The sequence below is a fragment of the Schistocerca americana genome, chromosome 5 (assembly GCF_021461395.2).
Source record: "Schistocerca americana isolate TAMUIC-IGC-003095 chromosome 5, iqSchAmer2.1, whole genome shotgun sequence".
Classification (NCBI taxonomy): domain Eukaryota; kingdom Metazoa; phylum Arthropoda; class Insecta; order Orthoptera; family Acrididae; genus Schistocerca; species Schistocerca americana.
The window spans coordinates 560,011,127-560,033,229 of NC_060123.1; the positions used below are offsets into that span (position 1 = coordinate 560,011,127).

At 44.0% G+C, this 22,103-nt stretch overlaps 1 protein-coding gene across 1 annotated transcript in view; it reads left to right on the plus strand.

Moving 5' to 3' along the window:
• The first annotated feature begins 292 nt into the window (after positions 1–292).
• Positions 293–22,103, plus strand: part of LOC124616171 (cytochrome P450 6k1-like) — a 51,292-nt gene continuing 29,481 nt past the window's right edge. The window contains exons 1-4 of the mRNA XM_047144453.1: positions 293–308; positions 3,483–3,764; positions 3,892–4,130; positions 16,271–16,533. Coding sequence (XP_047000409.1) covers positions 3,545–3,764; positions 3,892–4,130; positions 16,271–16,533 — 722 coding nt within the window. The 5' untranslated portion in view covers positions 293–308; positions 3,483–3,544. The remainder of the gene's footprint in view (positions 309–3,482; positions 3,765–3,891; positions 4,131–16,270; positions 16,534–22,103) is intronic.

Genomic DNA, 22,103 nt, shown 5'->3' on the forward strand with positions numbered 1-22,103 from the left:
ATAATCAAGGAGAAAGTAAGTAGACAATTATGTTATCAGATCACAAACGAAATTGCATGTCACGAAAAGGTGTCCAGAGTACACTGCTGTGACTCACTTGCACCGGAAGTTTACGGTGTAATTACCTACGCTGCTTAATCTTGACAACCTGCGTTTCTGTCTTATCTTATCAGGATCTCTCCTTATGCGCAGTTACGTTTTTCACGCTGTATTAACGCATGCGCTTTATCGGATGCTGTTGCTTATAAGAGAGCGGACGACAACAGCAGGTACCAGAGTGGTTGGCCTCTTCGCCATCGGCTGCAGAGGTAAGAGAATTTCCTCCACATATTAGCAGTGGTCGCTGACATACCATAATGCCGAATATTTCCGATACTGTTGTCTTGAGGTGGTAGTAAATTGGGTAGAATACAGGAAAAACATGTCAGCAATCACAACTTCTAAACCAGAATAGAAAATTTTGTGCTGTAGAGACTTGCACATGCCTACATTCTCTCATAGGGTATTGTTCTGAAACGAAGTTTTGTCAGAAATATCGTGCACTGTCTCTATCAAATACCTATAGTTAGTTGTAATGCAAATACCTATTAGGTAAGGAGATACCGAATATTTCTAGCTGTACGTTTGGGAGCCCGGAAACGTTGCGTACTGGTGGCATATATTCGTACTTGGCTTCGTTGCTAAGATATGAATCGGTGCATCAGGAGAACTTAGTTAAATTGCACTGGCCTTTTTGAAGGTAAATACTTACGCAATTAATCATTAAATTATGTTTTGACAAATACGAGGTTGTAACTTTAATAGTGGCAACTATTTATTTACAGCTCGTACAAAATAGATACGTGTTTCAAAGTTTTACTGACCCTCATAGTAGTGTAGGAGACTCTTAGCAGTGCCAGTTCTGTTGACAGTTCGAGCGGTGCGGTCTATTGCCTGAAGAATGCCGTGAAGTGTTTACTTCAGTTTAGAAATCGAGGTGAACTCACGAGGGCTTAAGTCAGGGGAGGGAAGTCGGTAGTATACCACTTAGCAGCCCTGTCAGTCAAACAAATCAGTAACAGTTTGCACTGTACGTGCTTGAGCATTGTCCTGCAAAATGATGGTCAGGTCCTGCAGAAAGTGCCATCACTTCCGTCTCTAAGCTGGTCGTAGGTTGTGTTCCAGAAATGAACAGCATACAAGGTAGAAAATGATTTCATCATTTTAAATTTTATCACAGGTTTAAAAAAAAAACAATGATTTTTTATGGCTTTCGGTGGAGGGGGCGCGAGAGATGATTAGAAATTAATACTGGAGGCAGAGTTGCCAAATCAGCTTTTTGGGTCTGGCCCTGACTTCTTTTTAATACCATTTAGTTGGCAAATGAGTGATTTAGCTAGCATCCGGAAGTATGGCATTTTTCGCAATCACTTGGCTTCTTTTCTAGAGTTTTTTCTTGACCATAGGAAAGAATTAAAATCCATGTTTATTAAAGGAAAATTGTTTGCATTGGACTAAGAGTTCAAAACACGCTTCAGTATTCCGTCAAAATATATTATTAGACTGCTGACATCAGCAAAGTATCGCAAGTCAGATGTTCTAAGCAGAGCAGCGAAACTGAATTACAGTTCTGCTATGAGTAAATGTGAGTAAATTACATGTGATCCACTTTCGTGGTCCTCTTTTCGCTGATACGGCCCCCTAGCGTTTGAAGTCGACCATTGGATTTCGATACAGACCACTTTGGTAATCGCTGGTTTAGACGATGCTACAAGCGGAGTCACTGTAGAGTTATTCCAGTTTATTACATTCAAAATATATTCGTCAGTTATTTAAACTGCACAGATCATTTCAACAGTAAAATTTTACAGCTTCGTTATTTGTAAAACTTTGAATTCCTCACGCACCACAAAGTAATGATTTTACATGACAGCGGAATTACAGTACTCTCTGCTCATATCAGTTCATGAAAAGTGAAGTGCGTGACGTAAATAGGTTTGGAGAAGATGGCGCTGACCACTGAAAACCAGTGTCACAGGTTGCTCAATTAATGGCAGTTGTAAACCCTCCATGTTATGTCAACGTTCAATAAATCCCTCTGAAAATGGAGGTGAAATTTTCCGAAAAGCTTAGTACGAAAAGTAAATAAGAACGTCAGATGTTTGTGCATTTCAGTTGCTAGTTGAAAGTCAGAGCTAGGCCTTAGCTGATATTTTCGCATTCACTCAGAGTTACTGTGAATGCCAGTGCTGCAATTGGCGCGCTAAACTACCTTCTGTGTAAATCGTTGGTAGCATGAAATATTGCCATCAGGCAATATATGCACCGTAACTAATCATATTTTTTTGATGCTATCTCCTGAATTAATTTGAACGGATAGTTTCTGGACTCTTGCATAATTTGAGGTGTTTATGATTAGTCCAAAGGATCTGAGAATATAATAATCCAGGTACGAAATCTTGTTTTGTCTTACAGGTCACAACACACCAAATTATTCCTTATAATCTTCAAAATGCTTCAAGTGGCTCTGAGCACTATGGGACTTAACATCTGTGGTCATCAGTCCCCTAGAACTTAGAACTACTTTAACCTAACTAACATAAGGACATCACACTAATCCATGCCCGAGGCAGGATTCGAACTTGCGACCGTAGCGGTCACTCGGATCCAGACTGAAGGGAATAGAACCGCACGGCCACACCGGCCGGCCCTTATAGTCTCTGCGGCGCCTATACTATCACTTAAACCTTCCATTCTTCTCCAAACACCTTTCTAAGGGCGATTTAACCGTCTAGCACCCATTTTTCACGGGACTGGTCCTGAAACACACCCACCGTACCAGCTGTAATCTGCACCATGTGTTCATACCTTGTCAAGGTTGCAACCCAAGCTCTTCCTGCCCGACTCTTAGTTCCCAATTCTCAACGATCCTTTCCCCACATACATGCCGTCCGCTGTGGCCGAGCAGTTCTAGGTGCTTCAGTCCGGAACCGGGCGCCTGCTACGGTCGCAGGTTCGAATCCTGCCTCAGGCATGGATGTGTGTGATATCCTTAGGTTAGTTAGGTTTACGTAGTCCTAAGTCTAGGAGACTGATGACCTCAGAAGTTAAGTCCCATAGTGCTTAGAGCCATTTGGACCACATAAATCCTACAACATAATGGATGTAGTCCAATACCATACAGATCAGTAAAAAATAAAGTCCAGTGCTGGCAAGGAATAAATTACAATAGTGACACTGAGGGATTGTCTCCACTACCAACGCCCCCTTATTTTACAGTACAAACTAGTCCTGTACTGACCAGGGATTGCAATCAGCACCTCTTCACTTCTGTCCTGTTATATTACGGCAGAGAAGATCAATTGTACCACCGCCTACCCGAAGGAGTCTGGAAGAACTTAGGTTGAGACAAGTGTGTCACAGAAAATGAATATAGGTCCTCTAAACACCTAATGGTGTAGTGTATTATTTTCAGTTTCTTTGTTTTGCTTGTTTTTTAACAGATCGGTTGGACATTTCCGACGACTACCAGATAACCCTAGTTGTGGATAAGCTCGGTCTCGACATGGGCCTGTTTCTGGAATCATGGCTGAGTGAATTCCTGGCCGTAGCCCTGGTGGCTGCGGCGGCTGTCTACACTTGGTACTCTCACCGCTACAGCTACTGGACCAAGAAGGGCGTATCGCAGGCACCAACTGTGATCCCATTTGGCAATATGGCGAGAGTGTTTCTTGGACTGACTCGTCTGGAATTCATCTTCCAAGGGCTCTACAATCGTTTCCGAGGTATTGTGGAGTAATACCTGTCTGAGCTGCCTTCTCTTTATATTGTTTCCAATTTTATTTTAACTGTAACTTTCTTTGATAATGTAGACTATATTTCTGCCCACTATTAATGTTTCACACTTTTCAGATCAGAGATACGTGGGAGTATATCTCTTCAGCAAACCAGCTCTGTTGCTGGTCGACCCGGATCTCATCCGACTGGTGTTAGTCAAGGAGTTTGATGCATTCTCCCACAGAAATGTTAACTTCGATGAGAAAGACCCACTGAGTTATCATTTATTCAACTTGAACGGAGGCAGATGGAAGAGACTGCGAGCTAAGATGTCGCCTGCCTTTACGACAGGAAAGCTCAAAATGATGTGCCAAGTAAGTAACAAAAATGGATCTGTCCATGTTATAGATAGATATTGTACACACGTCACTAACACTCCTCTGATTTCCTTAAAGTACTGTACTTAGTTGCAAATTAATACTATGCACAATTCCCTATTTGTCATAAATACCTTAGTCCAAGAATGATTTTGTAACAACTACAATTTCACACAAAGCATCCAATCCGAGTCATATTCTCCTAAATACAAGTAAATGGTGACACATTATTTGGGATTCAAACAGAAAATTGTGACCTGTAAATATCTGAATGAGACTTTGGACCAAGGTCATATTCGCTAGGCCAAAATATCAGTCGAAGTTTCTGTTTTATCAGTGAAATTTGTACAATTTACTAACAGCTAAGTTTCACGGAAGCTCGAAATTTAGTGCGGACGTCAATGCGAGATGATTTTAATAGTTTCCACAATGAAATATTGTCTGAAAATATGGTAGAAAACCCAAAGAGATTCTGGTCGTATGTAAAGTACACCAGTGGCAAAAAATAGTCAATACCGTCACTGCGCAATAGCAATGGAAATGTTACCGATGATGGTGCCACTAAAGCGGAATTACAAAATATAGTTTTCCGTAATTCCTCCACGAAAGAAGACGAAGTAAATATTCCAGAATTCGAAACCAGAACAGCTGTTAGCATGAGTGATATAAAAGTAGATATCTTAGGTGTTGCGAAACAACTCAAATCACTTAAGAAAGGCAAGTCTTCTGGTCCAGGTGGTATACCAATCAGGTTCCTCTCAGAGTATGCAGACTCAATAGCGCCTTTCTTAGCAATCGTATACAACCGCTCACTTGACGAAAGGTCTTTCCTAAAGAGTGGAAAGTAGCACAGGTCACAAGAAAGGAAATAGGAGTAACCCATTGAATTACAGACCCATATCACTGACTTCAATTTGCAGTAGGATTTTAGTACATATACCGTACTCGAACATTATGAATCACCTTGATGAAAATGACTTATTAATACATAACCAACACGGATTCAGAAAATATCGTTCTTGTGCAACACAGCTAGCTCTTTATTCCCATGAAGTAATTAGTGCTGTCTACAAGGGATCTCAGTTCGATTCCATATTCCTAGATTTCCAGAAGGCGTTTGATACCGTTCATCACAAGCGACTATTGATCAAATTGCGTGCATATGGCGTATCGTCTGAGTTGTGTGACTGGATTCGGGATTTCCTCTCAGAGAGGTCACAGTTCGTAATGATGGAAGGTAAATCATCGAGTAGAACAGAAGTGACATCTGGCGTTCCGTAAGGACCCTCTGCTGTTCCTGATTTACATAAATGATCTAGGTGATAATCTGAGCAGCCGCCTTAGATTGTTTGCAGATGACGCTGTAATTTACCGTCTAGTAGAATCATCAGACGATAAATTCCAATTACAAAATGATCTAGATAGAATTTCTGTATGGTGCGAAAAGTGGCAATTAGCACTAAACAAAGAAAAGTGCTAGGTCGTCCACATGGGTACTAAAAGAAATCCGATAAATTTTGTGCATACGATAAATCACACAAATCTACGGGCTGTCAATTCGACTAATTACCTAGGCATTACAATTACGAGCAACTGAAATTGGAAAGACGACATAGATAATATTCTGGGGAAGGCGAAACAAAGACTGTACTTTGTTGGCAGAACACTTAGAAGATGCGACAAACCCACTAAAGAGACAGCCTACATTACACATGTCTGTCCTCTGCTGGAATATTGCTGCGCGGTATAGGATCCTTACCAGGTAGGATTGACGGAGGACATCGAAAAAGGGCAAATAAGGGCAGCTCGTTTCGTGTTATCGCGCAATAAGGGTGAGAGTGTCACTTATTTGATACGCGGGTTGGGGTGGCACTCACTGAAACAAAGGCGGTTTTCTTGGCGGCGAGATATATTTACGAAATTTCAATCACTTACTTTCGCTTCCGCATGTATAAATATTTTGTTGACACCCACCTACGTCGTGAGAAATGCTCATCATAATAAAATAAGAGAAATCAGAGCTCGAACGGAAAGATTTAGGTGTTCCTTTTTCCCACGCGCCATTCGTGAGTGGAATGGTTGAGAAGTAGTATGAAAATGGTTCGATGAACTCTCTGCCAGGCATGTAAATGTAGATAGCTATCGTAGTGTGTTAGCTCTGCAACTGTGGAAAGTCAGTATCACCAAACCGTAATAGTGTGACAGATGAACACTGAAGGACGTCAGATTACGTCATCAGATATAGCTGAGCAGTGTGCCGTAATAACTAGCTTGGAGGCAATCAGTCACGTATCTAAACTTATCACTCAGAAAAACGTGTCAGCCTTGAAGCTCCTATGCGATTGGGTTGTTGTGGTAATGGACTCAACCCTTGAGAGGCCAGTTGAGGAGCTGCTTGACTGAGAACCAGCGTCTTCTGACACGAAAGCTGACAACGACTGGGAGACCCATATGCTCCTCTATATCCGCACCAAGTGGTGCTTTAGGCTGCGGATGATACGGCGACCGATCGGTACCGTTGGATCTTCCGAGACCTGTTTGTACGGAGTCTTTTTTAGTTTAGTAAAGTATAATAATAATAATAATAATAATGTTGTGTGACTAGGGCCTCCCGTCGGGTAGACCGCTCGCGTGGTGCAAGTCTTTCGATTTGACGCCACTTCGGCGACTTGCGCGTCGATGGGTATGAAATGATGATGATTAGGACACCACAACACCCAGTCCCTGAGCGGAAAAAAATCTCCCACCCAACCGGGGATCGAACCCGGGCCCATAGGATTGACAGTCTGTCGCGCTGACCACTTTTTTCTGAATTTTATTTTTATTTTTATTGTTTTTATGTCATTTTTTTTTTTGTTTAGTTTTGTTGTGTAATTGATCAGAGGCCTTCTGCGCCCCGCTGGTAATATGTTGAGTCACGTCTTCTCGAAACTGATCCGTTCAATTGTTCAGAAATGTTCATTGATTCAAACAGGAAACCTTCTTCTCTCTTGGCTTAACACATTCCAGCTGCGAGGCGGGTCGTGGAAAGCACTCCCAAGGAAGTTCGAGAAAAATTGTCTGTATTTTGGGTGACGGACAACGACATAATGACGGTCATTGAGGTATGTCCATAAATCGAGTACAGAGTCTACAGTTTGTCCAAATAGGTAGTGAATGGCATGTCAGCGAATCCAATTCACAGCATTGGTCTTTGTAAGAGGAAAATAGTCACGTTCCGGAAATAATAATGAAAGGGGAGTAATCCGATCCGGAATGTCCCGCGTTAGAAAAGCCACAATACGACGAATCAAGTGCCAAACCTCCACCGCCGGTCCGCAAACAAACCGATGTTCATCATTGTCTGGCACTCCACACGTGGAACATAGAGGTGATTGGACGAGGTGGATACGATGAAGGCGAAATTGGTTGATTTGCTTACCATTGACAGTTAGGTACCAGACAGATTGAACATTCGTGTCAAGGTAACAAGCGAACACCGCGCGCCATACATGACGCCAGTCAACCTGGGGGAACTTTTGTTGAATCGGGTTAGGTGTACGACCTAATTGGAGGACATTGTATACTGCCTTTGTCTTGAGTAAAAGCTGTCTTGGTAAGGTGAGGCGTAGATAACTGAGTTCAAGAAAGAAGTATCGTATATAATGGAACTGGGCCGGAACATCCGAGACCATTACTGGGGCTGACAGTGAGACCGGCGAATATGCCGACAGGAGGAGACCAGTGAGGCTCGTTGGGCAACGTGTCCATACCGTCATCTGGGAGCTGACAAATAGGGCGCGAGCTCTATCCGGCACGTGAAACAGATCTATCCCACTTCGTTCACGGGGAAGAGTTAGGGTGGCATAGTTAACTTTGAACAACAGCCCAGAGCTGACGAAAGATGCCATCGCTGCCAACATGCGACGTGCCACAGTAAGCGGGAAGGGTAGAACTTGTGCTACATGGGGAACTCGGGATGCGATATATACAGGGTGAGTCACCTAACGTTACCGCTGGATATATTTCGTAAACCACATCAAATACTGACGAACCGATTCCACAGACCGAACGTGAGGAGAGGGGCTAGTGTAATTGTTTAATACAAACCATACAAAAATGCACGGAAGTATGTTTTTTAACACAAACATACGTTTTTTTAAATGGAACCACGTTAGTTTTGTTAGCACATCTGAACATATAAACAAATACGTAATCAGTGCCGTTTGTTGCATTGTAAAATGTTAATTACATCCGGAGATATTGTAACCTAAAGTTGACGCTTGAAACCTCCGACGTTCAGTTGCGTGTTGTAACAAACACGGGCCACGGTCGGCGAGCAGCATCTGCAGGGACATGTTTACGATGACGACCGTGTTTACGAGTGTGGCTGTGGTGCACTGTTATGGTTTGGTCTAGCTGTCGCAGTGTGCGCATGTAGCGCTTTCTGCTATTGTTATTCTGCATTCGTCTCCGCACACAGACCAACTGTAGTACACCGTGTTACCAGACGTCTGTGATAGTGTAGTGTTGTAGGAACTGTGACCATGGTGTATTCGAACTCTGAAAAGGCGGAGATGATACTCATCTACGGCGAGTGTCGACGAAATGCAGCTGAAGACTGCAGGGTGTATGCAGAACGGTACCCGGACAGAGAGCTTCCAACGTGGCGCACATTGCAAAACATCTACCGCCAACTGTATGCAACAGGCATGGTCGTAGCACGCAAACGGGTCCGTAACAGGCCCGTCACAGGAGAAGCGGATGCAGTTGGTGTGTTAGCTGCCGTTGCCATGAACCCACACATGAGTACACGGGACATTGCGAGAGCCGGTGGACTGAGTCAAAGTAGTATCATGCGCATACTGCATCGTCACCGCTTTCACCCGTTTCATGTGTCGCTACATCAGCAATTACATGGTGATGACTTTAATCATCGAGTGCAATTCTGTCAATGGGCATTAACAGAGAATGCGTTGCAGTTCTACCTGTTTACCGATGAAGCGGGTTTCACAAACCACGCGGCAGTAAATCTACGGAACATGCATTACTAGTCCGTGGACAATCCTCGCTGGCTCAGACAGGTAGAGCGACAGCGACCGTGGACTGTAAATGTATGGTGCGGAATCATTGGCGACCACCTCATTGGTCCTCACTTCATTGCAGAGGCCCAAACAGCTGCAACATACATCGCGTTTCTACAGAATGATCTGCCAACGTTGCTCGAAAATGTCCCACTGGAAACGCGTCGACGTATGTGGTATCAGCATGATGGTGCACCTGCACATTCCGCAACTAACACTAGGCTGACCCTTGTCAGGATGTTCGACGGGCGTTTCATAGGACGTGGAGGACGCATAAATTGGCCAGCCCGTTCTCCTGATCTTACACCTCTGTTCTTCTTTCTGTGGGGCACGTTAAAGGAGAATGTGTTCCGTGATGTGCCTACAGCCTCAGAGTATATGAAACAACGTATTGTGGCAGCCTGCGGCGACATTACACCAGATGTACTGCGACGTGTACGACATTCATTACGCCAGAGATTGCAATTGTGTGCAGAAAGTGATGGCCACGACATTGAACATCTATTGGCCTGACATGTCGGGACACACTCTATTCCACTCCGTAATTGAAAACGGAAACCACGTGTGTACGCGTACCTCACCCGTCATGGTAATGTACATTTGCGTCAGTGAAAAAGACCAGTAAAAAGGTGTTAGCATGTGGACGTAATGTGCTGTTCCAGTCTCTTCTGTACCTAAGGTCCATCACCGTTCCCTTTGGATCCCTACGTAATTCGGTGCTCTCCGATACACACGATCGAGCAGCGGAGGAGTGGTACTCAAGCGTCAACTTTAGGTTACGATATCTCCGGATGTAATTAACATTTTACAATGCAACAAACGGCACTGATTAAGTATTTGTTTATATGTTCAGATGTGCTAACAAAACTAACGGGGTTCCATTTAAAAAAACATAGGTTTGTGTTAAAAAACATACTTCCGTGCATTTTTGTATGGTTTGTATTAACCACTTACACTAGCCCCTCTCCTCACGTTCGGTCTGTGGAATCGTTTCGTCAGTATTTGATGTGGTTTACGAAATATATCCAGCGGTAATGTTAGGTGACTCACCCTGTATATTGACATATCGAGCTCGTTGGAGAATATCTAGGGATCGAAGGCGATGGTCCATAAGACCTGCTCTGATCATTAAAAGGAGGCGTCGGCAGTTGATGGTGGCTGAACGCCGGAGATCAGATGAAAAATCTATTCCCAAACAGCGAATGGTATAAACGGTGGTGAGAGGTGTAACGCACTCCACGGGACGTCCCGTGCCAATGAACATAACTTGTGACCTACGTACGTTGAAAGAGCTACCCGACGCCTCACCATAAGTCGCTTCCCACTTCAAAACAGCTCGAACCTCGTCGGCATTACGTAAATAGATGACTACATCGTCAGCTACCGGGGGCGGACAGTTTAGTAAAGTAAGACCCACCAGCAGTAATGTGTTTCATATGCATGACAGTGTCGACATCGACTTTCAGCTTATTGGCGAAAGCTTTCGAACAATACTCAATCCCGTTTCTCCCTATGCCCATTGAATAGCTGAACGTATGGAACTTACGCAATGTGCATCCACTGACTGCAGGCTCACTATGGAATCTTGAAAGGATTGGCGCTCATCACTGGAACGACACTTCACTGGAAAAGCGATTATCAAGCATTATTTTATGAATGCCTCCTTTGAGAAGATGTACACACATGACTGTCTAGCACAGGGCAGGTTGAACCCTCAGTAGTCTCATATGGGCAGTCGAGGTGTCAAATTAGTTAGTATTTCCGAGACTCCAAAACCTTCTATTTGAACACGACTTGCCCTTCGTGACACAAACTCCATCACTGGCACTCCGTGAATTGTCAGCCGTGTAATCTGAAACAGCAGCGCGGTCCTATCAAAGTGAACCTGTGGACAGAGTGAACAGCAATTTCTGAATCTTTCTGATGGTGACGCTGTGGTGCACGGAAAGGTATCGTCGCTGAGTGACTGTAGAGGGATACAGGAATAGTTGTGATGAATGACAGCTTAATCTAAACGTAGAAAACAGTAAGGTAATGCGGATGAGTGGGAAAGACAATCCTGCAACGTTCGAATACAGCATTAGTAGTGGGCTGCTTGACACAGTCCCATCGATCAAAGATCTAGGCGTAACACTGCATATGATATGAAATGAGCACGTCAGGCTGGTAGTCGAGAAGGCAATGGTCAACTTCGTCCCTGTCAACATTTTAGGAAACTGCAGCATATCTATAAAGGAGACGGCATATAGAACGACACTGTGCCCGGTTCTCGAATACTGCTTGCATGTTTGGTATCGAATCAAAGTAAGCAAAGGAAGACATCGAAACAATTCAGACGCGTCGTGCTTTGTTACTGGTAGTTTCGATCATCAGTTCACAGATATTACGGGTATGCATCGTGAATATAAATGGAGACGGCATATAGAACGATACTGTGACCGGTTCTCGAATACTGCTTGAGTGTTTGGTATCGAAGCAAAGGAAGTAAAGGAAGACATCGAAAAAATTCAGAGGCGTGCTTTGTTACTGGTAGGTTCGATCATCAGTCCGCATATATTACGGGTATGCATCGTGAATTGAAATGGAAACCCTGAAAGGAAGATGACGCTTCCGAGGCACTATTGCGGAAATTCAGAGAACGCCCATTTGAGGCCGACTGCATAACGATTCTACTGCCGCCAACGCACATTTCGCGCAAGGACTACGAAGATGAGAGAAATTTGGGCCTCTGCGGAGGCTTATAGACAGTTGTTTTCCTCTCGCTGTATTTGCAAGCGGAACAGGAAAGGATATGACTGGTAGTACTTCGTACCAGCCGCTTTGCACCGTAAGCTGGTTTGCGGAGTATGCATGTAGATGTAAACGTATACATGTCCTAGTATGGGCTCACCTGTCATTCCCATTCTGTTGAGACGCTTCTAATGATTGACGTTGCTTTCAAACAGCGATGCACGTAAACCTGAAATCTAACGTTTGTCAAGATAGTAACACGGAAAACCATTGATGTGACTGAATGAAGTTTCCAGCACAGGTTAGATACCGTACACAGCACAAATAGGACTGAAGAACTGTACATGTCCGACTGTCAGAATTACGTGTGGTATGAAGTACACACTTGATACAGGCACGTTATACATGAGTGCCTACAGCAACAATGGTTGGAGGAGACAATAACGAATAAGTTGTCTACGCCAGTGACGGGAACAATTGAATGAAAACAATAGATCATTCGGTTGTTGGAAAACAATCGACTCATTCGGTTGTAGTTAATACGTATCGTTTGAATTATTCATTCATTCATGTGGCTCTGAGCACTATGGGATTTAACATCTGAGGTCATCAGTCCCCTAGAGCTTAGAACTACTTAAACTTAACTAACCTAAGGACATCACACACATCCATGCCCGAGGCAGGATTCGAACCTGCGACTGTAGCGGTTGCGCGGTTCCAGACTGAAGCGCCTAGGACCGCTCGGCCACACCGGCCGGCTATTCATTCATTATTTTAAATGAAACCAGTCTGTGGGAGCAATCGAATGAGAACAATCGTTCAGTTGGTAGGACTACTCATTCATTCTTTTGAATAGAACCAGTACGTGGCAGCAACCAAATGAAAACAATTGTGTCATTCGGTTGTAGTTTTACCTGTCAGTTGGATTATAATCGATTAATTTTTTTCGAATGAAAGCAATTAGTGGGAGCAATCGAAAGGAAAGATTCAACATCGTTGTAGCTTTGCATATTGATTGAATTATTCATTCTTTCTTTTCCAGTGGAAACAAAGAGTAGTTTTTCCATCGGTTGAACCAGATATTGATTCTTTTAGCTGAAACAACTCTTTAGTATTTTAGCTGACCGAGCTACCCATTCATTCTCCTGAGTAAAGCCAGCCTTCAGTAGTTCAATTAGTAGAACTAAAGCAGTGCTACTTTATACTGTCAGAGGGTGGGCCTAACCGAAGACGTATCTCTGGGGCATGACAAGTTAAAATAAGCACTACACATGTCCGATCAATTATGTACAAAATGGATAAATTTTTTATCATTTAAAACTGATACATATATCGATGTGGGATAAATAGTTCCAGGTTCCATTAACGCGTAACTAATTAACCTGATGTATCGCTAAGGTAGGCCTGCCACTGCTTGAATTGCGACACCAGACAGAAACTTAAACGCTGAACACTTGGGTCAAATTATTTTCCCTAACACAAACGGTCTGTAGACGATAAGTTGGCCGATGGCCACGATGTTCCGGGGGGAGCGGGGGACATGAGTTTCAGTGCTGACAATGTCAGTGGGCGTGCGCCTCCTACAGATCAGCAGACATAAATTACACGTGGGAATAACAAGGATTTGCGAAAGCTCGTTATAGAGACCTTCGTGTCAGACGTAGTAAAAATCTGGAGTAAGGACTATAAACGTAAATGACATCAATTTTATACATCTCAACGAGTTGAAGGCAAATGACATTTAAGATATTCAGTTGTCTGGCGGGCTAGGCGGCGTCGCGGTGTATGTGATCGCCCATTGTTGGTGGCTTCTAATTGTGTCAATAGAGAAGTATGGAAAATACAGGGTGTTCCAAAATTGTCTGTATAACTTTTATCATATATATACCAGAAATGTGGATAGTCAGAAACGCGCAGTTTGAGGCATAATGTTCATAAACACCTAAGGTTCTAGTGGCCGCTTAACAGAGTTCATTGTGATAAGGTAATCGGCGGCCGAAGTGGCCGAGCGGTTCTAGGCGCTTCAGTCTGGAATCGCGCGACCGCTACGGTCGCAGGTTCGAATCCTGCCTTGGGCATGGATGTGTGTGATGTTCGTAGGTTGGTTAGGTTTAAGCAGTTCTAAGTTCTAGGAGACTGATGACATCAGATGTTAAGTCCCATAGTGTCACAGCCATTTGAACCAATAAGGTGATCACATTTTCTAGTGTCAAATCCCAAACACATTAAAAATTTTTGATATTGCAAATAGAAATCTTAATTAAATATAATAAATGCAGCAAACTATTACCTTAATTTGTTACAAGAAGTATTTTATTTTAGATTTTATTAGTACATAATATGAAGGAGTGTGAACAGACATACAGTATTCATGAGTACTGTAAATTATCTTCAGCATGTCTTTATTCTTCAACAGCATAATGAAAACATTCGGCTCAAGGTTTTTCATAATTCACTCTAGTCACTAACATTGCTTTCGTAGTTTCTACAACAATCTGTGTTTTGTCACTGCTCCATACATCGCTCATTTAGGAAAAAACCCTTTCAGTAACAGGATACGGACGCAGATTAAATGAATATATAATTCGGGATAAATCGTTTCACAATTGTTAAATTCGAGTCAAATAGGTGTCCCGAATTACCTTTGAAAAAATTCAGGACACAGCTAAAAATATCGTGAATGTCAGGAATTTTAACATGTTGCAGCCATGTCAGCAACTGTGATAAATTAATATGTCAAAAATCCGCCTCAGTTGCTAAATCTCACTGGTCTTTACCCAGGTTTCAGATAGAGTAATCTAGCCTTATTCAGGTCGTTGGATGTTCCTCTCCAACAGAAAGAAATTGGAATTATACCTCTTTTTGATCGGATGTGTAGTTTTCGACATATTTCAATGTCTTGAGTTAAAATGAACACTGTGTGTAATTGTTGCATGATTGAAATGGTACATTTCGATTTACAGATAATTACCTTTAGGGAAATTGCAGCTTTTATGCAATTGTCATTTCGTTTGCTTCACACCAGTTCCTTGTCCACACCACAGGTTCAGACACCGACTAAGCAGTACGTCCGTTATGAGTATACAAATCCGATCTCGATAATCCTTTCTTGTTGCCATACTGCATCACTTACTATCCGCTCATCGCTGGGAATAACGATTTTCTGTTCACTGTAACTTCATACGTATTATCATTGCAGCTAATGTGCCCTTTGCGTGCCGAAAGATAACATTACTCGGTGGCGGAACACCCTGCGTCATTCAAATTCACTCAGATGCTCGCTCTATTGCTTTCACGACGCATATGTATATTTCTTCCAAGCTTCCATTTCCTTTGACTGAACATCACTGTAGGTGTGTTTTGAAAGAAATACATTCTTGACCACCCACACAAGAGAGCGCTCTGCCATGCTTAAGTGTACACCATCTGTATGTGAACTTAACCACTTACTGCTGTTACACTGCTATACACATACCTTCTGAAATGGATTCATTCGGTTCATTCCTTCTGAGCGTTGCCATTTTCACGAATATTTGTTAATGTAAGACGCAAATGGCAGTAGGCAGATTACAGTTATATTGTTAGGTATACAGGGTGGTTCGCAAACGGCGCGAGAAGGCTCTACCTTCACATGTGGGCTGGCGTCGTCGGAAACTGTTTAATTGGGCCGTGCATTCTCCCGGACCGACTTGGTTGTCACACGTATCTAGAATTCCTTCGAAAGGGTATGCCATACATGCTAATTGATGTTCCCCTGTCTGTTCGTCGCCGCATTCGATTTCAGCATGGTGGAGCCCCTGCAAATCCCTGCAGGCAAGTGAGGGCACATCCGTAGGCGACCTTTCCCAGCCCAGCCACTGGACTGGTCGCGGTGGGCCAGTCACATGGCCACCACGATCACCTTGTCTGCCCCCAATCGATATTTTCCGGGGGGAGTGGGGGGCGGTATCTGAAGAACCTTGTGTATGAATCATCTGTTACATCGTCGGAGCACCTAGTGGACAGGGTAGTTGTGGCAGCAGGATGTCTTCGAGATAAACGAGGTGTCTTTGAGAGGGTGCGCCGTTCAATGCAGCATCGATGTCAGGCGTGTCTCGATGCATTTTTACAAACTTTGAGCATCTCCTGTAGTGAGCATCCATTTGTAGCACACTGACTAAACAAATGCAACGCAATTTAGTACCCGCGGATGGTCTTTGCGACCGCCGGTTCCTGTGTGATTACTGATCCTTGTTGTATGCCTGATGTACCATGTCGGATTGTAAACATTTTTTTCAACCGTCCTGTATCTCGGAAAAAATTGTATGAGAACCTTTACAATCAACGGTCTCTTCTTCCTTGCAGACAATGCAGGACTGTGGACGCCAATTGGTGGAAGTGTTGGAGGAGCCAGCGAAGAAGGGCCAGATCCTGGAGATGCGGGAGATAGCCGCCAGGTTCACCACCGACATCATCGCCTCTGTCGGTTTCGGGCTCGAGAGTAATTCTCAACGAAACCCGGACGCAGAGTTCCGCCGCTGGGGACGAAAATTATTCGAATTTTCGATTAAGTCGAGGATTGCCGATCTCATGTACAGGTTCATTCCAGTTGTGGCTAAAGCTCTAAGGTGAGTAGTTTAAATGTGCATTTACTCTGTAAAACGTATCACATTGTAACGATACCAGAGAAAAATCTGTCAGCTCCATGAGCCTTCCTAAAACAGTGTAACACACTCTTTAACTTGATAAAGACCAGGGAGGAACAGACCCCATGAATTTCTTCAAGCCGGCCACGGTGGGCGTGCGGTTCTAGGCGCTCCAGTCCGGAGCCGCGCTGCTGCTACGGTCGCAGGTGCGAATCCTGCCTCGGGCATGGGTGTGTGTGATGTCCTTAGGTTAGTTAGGTTTAAGTAGTTCAAAGTTCTAGGGGACTGATGACAACAGCAGTTGAGGCCCATAGTGCTCAGAGCCATTTGAACCATTTTGAGTTTCTTCAAGCATTGAACATCTACATGAAGCCACTCATTGATAATTAGAACCAGTAGTTAACAATTGTGGGGTAGTTGACTGGTGAGTTACAGCCGCTGTTTAAAGGGAGGCCAGTCATTTCCATGGGATTATAAGTGTAACGAAGTGGGGACCCTCGGGGACGAGTGACTGGTGGTGACTGCCCACGAGGTATGGGGCAAACACTGTTAAGAATTAGAAAGAACTTTATTGATCTTGGTACATGGCGTAGCTCGATAGGCTCTTCTCGCTGACACTGACTTAGGTCAGTGAACTGGTGGTGGCTTCTGACTGTTGCTGCTGTGCTGTCACCTTGTGCTGCTAAGGCCGGTAGTCCCTGCAGGCCATGGGCGTTGACGTCAGTGACACTTGGAGTTGTGCTGCGATGACACCCCAAATGGGAGCCTGCTCCTCGCTTCCGCACGCAACTACCAAGGTGGTGCGTACATCACTTCCCTCGGGGTCCTGTAGGCTTGGCAGCCCCTTGCCCCACTTGCACCATTGTGACGGAACGCAGCTGTGAGCTGCCTGCTACCCCTGGACGAAGTCGGCTGGTGACTCGTGTTGTGACACTGAACCCCACTAGGAACTCAGCGCAGGTTGCAGATTGGCAGGGCTGAGACACCAAGTCCTGTGAAGGACTTACTGCATATGGCAGGTGCAGCCCAGTCTCAAACGCGTGGCTGCAGTTAGCAGAGTCCACTGTCTCGCCTGTCCGGTGTTGCTCTGCTACCTTCCGGCGATGATGAGTGTTCCCGCCTTAAAATCCAGACATTTATATGCCTCAGGTGTCTAACATTCTGCGTGGTGTCTGTTTGTTCTAAGTCGTGTCTCCCTACAACTTTCGCGCAACGACGCTCTGAGCGTGTTTTTTAGGGAATTGACTAGTTTGAACCTGGGACCTGTTGCTGGTAAGGAGACGCCAGACCACACACGACATGTAGAGTTCAAAAGATCTCAGTGAGACTACCGATGATATAATCAAATATTTAATGATTTCAGCGTCAGCTCCACTGCACTCCCTGTAAAAGAATCTTTATACTAACTAAATTTAGTGGATGGAGTTCAAGGCTTTCCTATTTTTAGTTAGCTGGTAAAATAACGTCGAAAAAGCAGTTAAGTTTACCACTGGAATTTTTATTCAACTCCCAAAAGATTCTTTATAAATTGCACTATTGATAAAAGGAAATATTTTAATACAGGATGATAAAGACCAACTGCGTTCAACAAAAATGTGAACGAATATTCCCTGAATGGGTTTCCATGTTCTATAATAGATCGAAGGATGACCTATGCCATATCACATCTATAATCTAGGTTTAAATTAAGTTTCATAAAAGAGAAAACTATCAAAAATGGTCTACAGTAACCCTCAATTATCTTTAATTACTTATTTAACTTGTCATAAATTACAGTGGCTGATGTGACTTCTCAATAATTATATAACAGAAAAATCATCGCATTTCAGATTTTAACTTCAAGTAGCAAATGTGAATACCACGAAGTTTAATTGACGATCGACACTACTATTACGTGCGGTTCTAGGCGCTACAGTCTGGAACCGAGCGACCGCTACGGTCGCAGGTTCGAATCCTGCCTCGGGCATTGATGTGTGTGATGTCCTTAGGTTAGTTAGGTTTAATTAGTTCTACGTTCTAGGCGACTGATGACCTCAGAAGTTAAGTCGCATAGTGCTCAGAGCCATTTGAACCATTTGAACTACCATTACGTAAAAAAGCCAGCCGGAGTGGCCGTGCGGTTCTAGGCGCTACAGTCTGGGACCGCGTGACCGCTACGGTCGCAGGTTCGAATCCTGCCTTGGGCATGGATGTGTGTGATGTCCTTAGGTTAGTTAGGTTTAAGTTGTTCTAAGTTCTAGGGGACTGATGACCACAGCAGTTAAGTCCCATAGTGCTCAGAGCCATTTGAACCATTACGTAAAAAGGGGATGTAAGAGATGAGACTTCTGCAGTTCTGAGTGAAGCCTTATGCTCCCTTATGCGGCATCGCGTACGTCCATTACCTTGTCGGTGGTTAGGCTGCGTCATGGGTGGCGGGCGGCGCAGCTCCACACACCTCGTCGTCTCAGTAGCAACTCTCACTAACTTCTCCTCACTACAATTTACCGAAGCTGGTTTAAGAAAAGGTATCTGGCTGTGTTTTCAACTGACCAATCAGCGTCTCAATGTTAACCTTAAGCTCCGCCTACAAAAATTCTGTCTATCCAATGAGAAACGTTATACTTTTCGTGGTGGGGCAATGTTTTTTAATGTTTGCTACGTAACAGAGACACGTATATTCTCACGCTAGAACTTGCAGCTGGTGTAGCCCTTTTAGTGTTATCGTAAGATCTATACTGTTCTTCTGGAAGGCCCTATCTTTTAACATGGGCTGGGGGATGGACCTCCCGGCGATCGGCCGGTGATGTGGGTGTCCGTCCCTTATCGTAGGGCCTCCTAGCCTACACGACTCTGCTCTCGGCTTCTGTTCTCGTTTCTCCCCCTCGGAATTGCATCTGTTTCACGGTGGAAGGTATGACAAGCATTTAGGTTCAAATGGCTCTGAGCACTATGGGACTCAACTGCTGAGGTCATTAGTCCCCTAGAACTTAGAACTAGTTAAACCGAACTAACCTAAGGACATCACGAACATCCATGCCCGAGGCAGGATTCGAACCTGCGACCGTAGCAGTCTTGCGGTTCCAGACTGCAGCGCCTTTAACCGCACGGCCACTTCGGCCGGCGACAAGCATTTAGGCGTTCTTGTGTTAGTCTGTGGTATTCCATTTGCTTACTTGTTGATCGTATTACTTTTGTTAATTTAATGTCAGGATTTATTCGGAGCTATGTGACATACTGCCGGATTTGCTATCATGTCAGGGTTTTCATGGAAGGTGTTGGATTTGCCTGACACCTTACAAGTGCCCATTTGTTTCATTAAAACCTGGCGCTTCGTTACGTTGCCAAAACAAGTGACTCTCCCTGGTGTGGTACCACCACCCCACTTGCTACATGGTTACGGCTGCGCAGCGCCGTTTACCGCTGACCACTGTTATCCCCGCTGCACAATCCATTGGCGTGTCTGTTATTGTAACCCACGTGTCGCCACACTTGCAGCTACGGGCTAACGACTGTTAACGTTACGTTGTTTGGTGAATCGATGCTATTTTTCATCACATTTGTGAAAGACAAGTAATTTTTCGTCCAAAAACTTGGTTGAAGGACTATATAAGAAAGGGCAGTACTTGGTCACCGAGAATTATGGAATAAACGAAATGGTTCATGTACACAAACGTTGGTATGAGAAACATCCCCAAAACATCAGACAACTTCCTCCGGCCTACAACTCACTCCCCACTTACTGCGGGTTAAACGCCTCATTAGGCAGTCAGTGCTCTTGACTTCTTGCATCATTTACAAGAAGAAAAATGATGGCTTTTCCGGCCACCCCACTCACCTTTGGTGAGCTACTGACCATTTTCTGTGTTTTTCGGCCCACTGACGAAATGCAGCTTTCTGTTCCCCTGTGAGGACACTCCTTTTGTCAGGAGACCCTACTCTAAACGCTGCTTGCTTCTCTCTCACACTGGTTGATACAATACTGCACTCACTCTTAGCAGGAAACAACGTCGGGTTTGAAACCCATTGTCATTCCCAAGGCGTGACAATCCTCTCCAGTCCCTGTCGGTTTGTATCTTTTTATGACCACTGTTCTCATGGCTTGTTACGTGGCTGCGAGTGATAGACAGTTCCTTATAGACACACTCGACTGTCAGCGTTGATACACCACCAGATCGAGCAACTTCAGTAGCCATATTGTCCCGGTCGTGTTAAAACATGATAGTTCCTTTACCCTGCAAAACGTATCACATTGTAATGATACCAGAGGAAAATCTGTCAGCCCCATGAGACTACCTAAAATAGTGTAACACAGTCTCTAACTTGATAAAGACCGGGGAGGAAGAGAATCCATGAGTTTCTTCAGGCGTTCCACATCCATTTGAAGCCACTCAGTGACCGGGTGTTGTGTTGTCTCTATCATCATTATCTCGTCCCCATCGACATGCAAGACGCCGAAATGGCGTCAACTCAAAAGACTTGCACTAGGCGACTGGCGACGGGAGGCCCTAGCGACATGACATTTCCATTTGTACAACCCAGTTCAGGCAGTATGGTGTCATAAACATAGGTTTTGACTTGTTCATTAGTCTCTTAGTTGAATAGTCCAAAACTAATAAAACCGACAAAATTACAGTCTCATTTTTCAGCCATAAAGATTTTATGTGTTTAACATCAAGTAGTCCTTATCATAAGGTTTGAGTCCTGCAACTGCGGTTCCAAAAGAATGATGTTTAAGCGTACTTGAAGCTCTAGTCATTAAATTTACCAGATACCAAAGCGAAAGAACTTGCCCCCCTTCTAACAGCCGTGTACCGCAAGTCTCTAGAGGAACGGAAGGTTCCAAATGATTGGAAAAGAGCACAAGTAGTCCCAGTATTCAAGAAGGTCGTCGAGCAGATGCGCAAAACTATAGGCCTATATCTCTGACATCGATCTGTTGTAGAATTTTAGAACACGTATTTTGCTCGCGTATTATGTCATTTATGGAAACCCTGAATCCACTCTGTAGGAATCAACATGGATTCCGGAAACAGCGATCGTGTGAGACCCAAATCGCTTTATTTGTTCATGAGACCCAGAAAATATTAGATACAGGCTCCCAGGTAGATGCCATTATCCTTGACTTCCAGAAGGCGTTCAATACAGTTCCTCACTGTCGCCTGATAAACAAAGTAAGAGCCTACCGAATATCAGACAAGCTGTGTGGTTGGATTCAAGAGTTTTTAGCAAACACAATACAGCATGTTGTTCTCAATGGAGAGACGTCTACATACGTTAAAGTAGCCTCTGGCGCGCCACAGGGGAGTGTTATGGGACCATTGCTTTTCACAATATATATAAATGACCTAGTAGATAGTGTCGGAAGTTCCATGCGGCTTTTCGCGGATGATGCTGCAGTATATAGAGAAGTAGCAGCATTAGAAAATTGCAGCGAAATGCAGGAAGATCTGCAGCGGATAGGCACTTGGTGCAGGGAGTGCAACTGACCCTTAACATAGACAAATGTAATGTATTGCGAATACATAGAAAGAAGGATCCTTCATTGTATGATTATATGATAGCGGAACAAA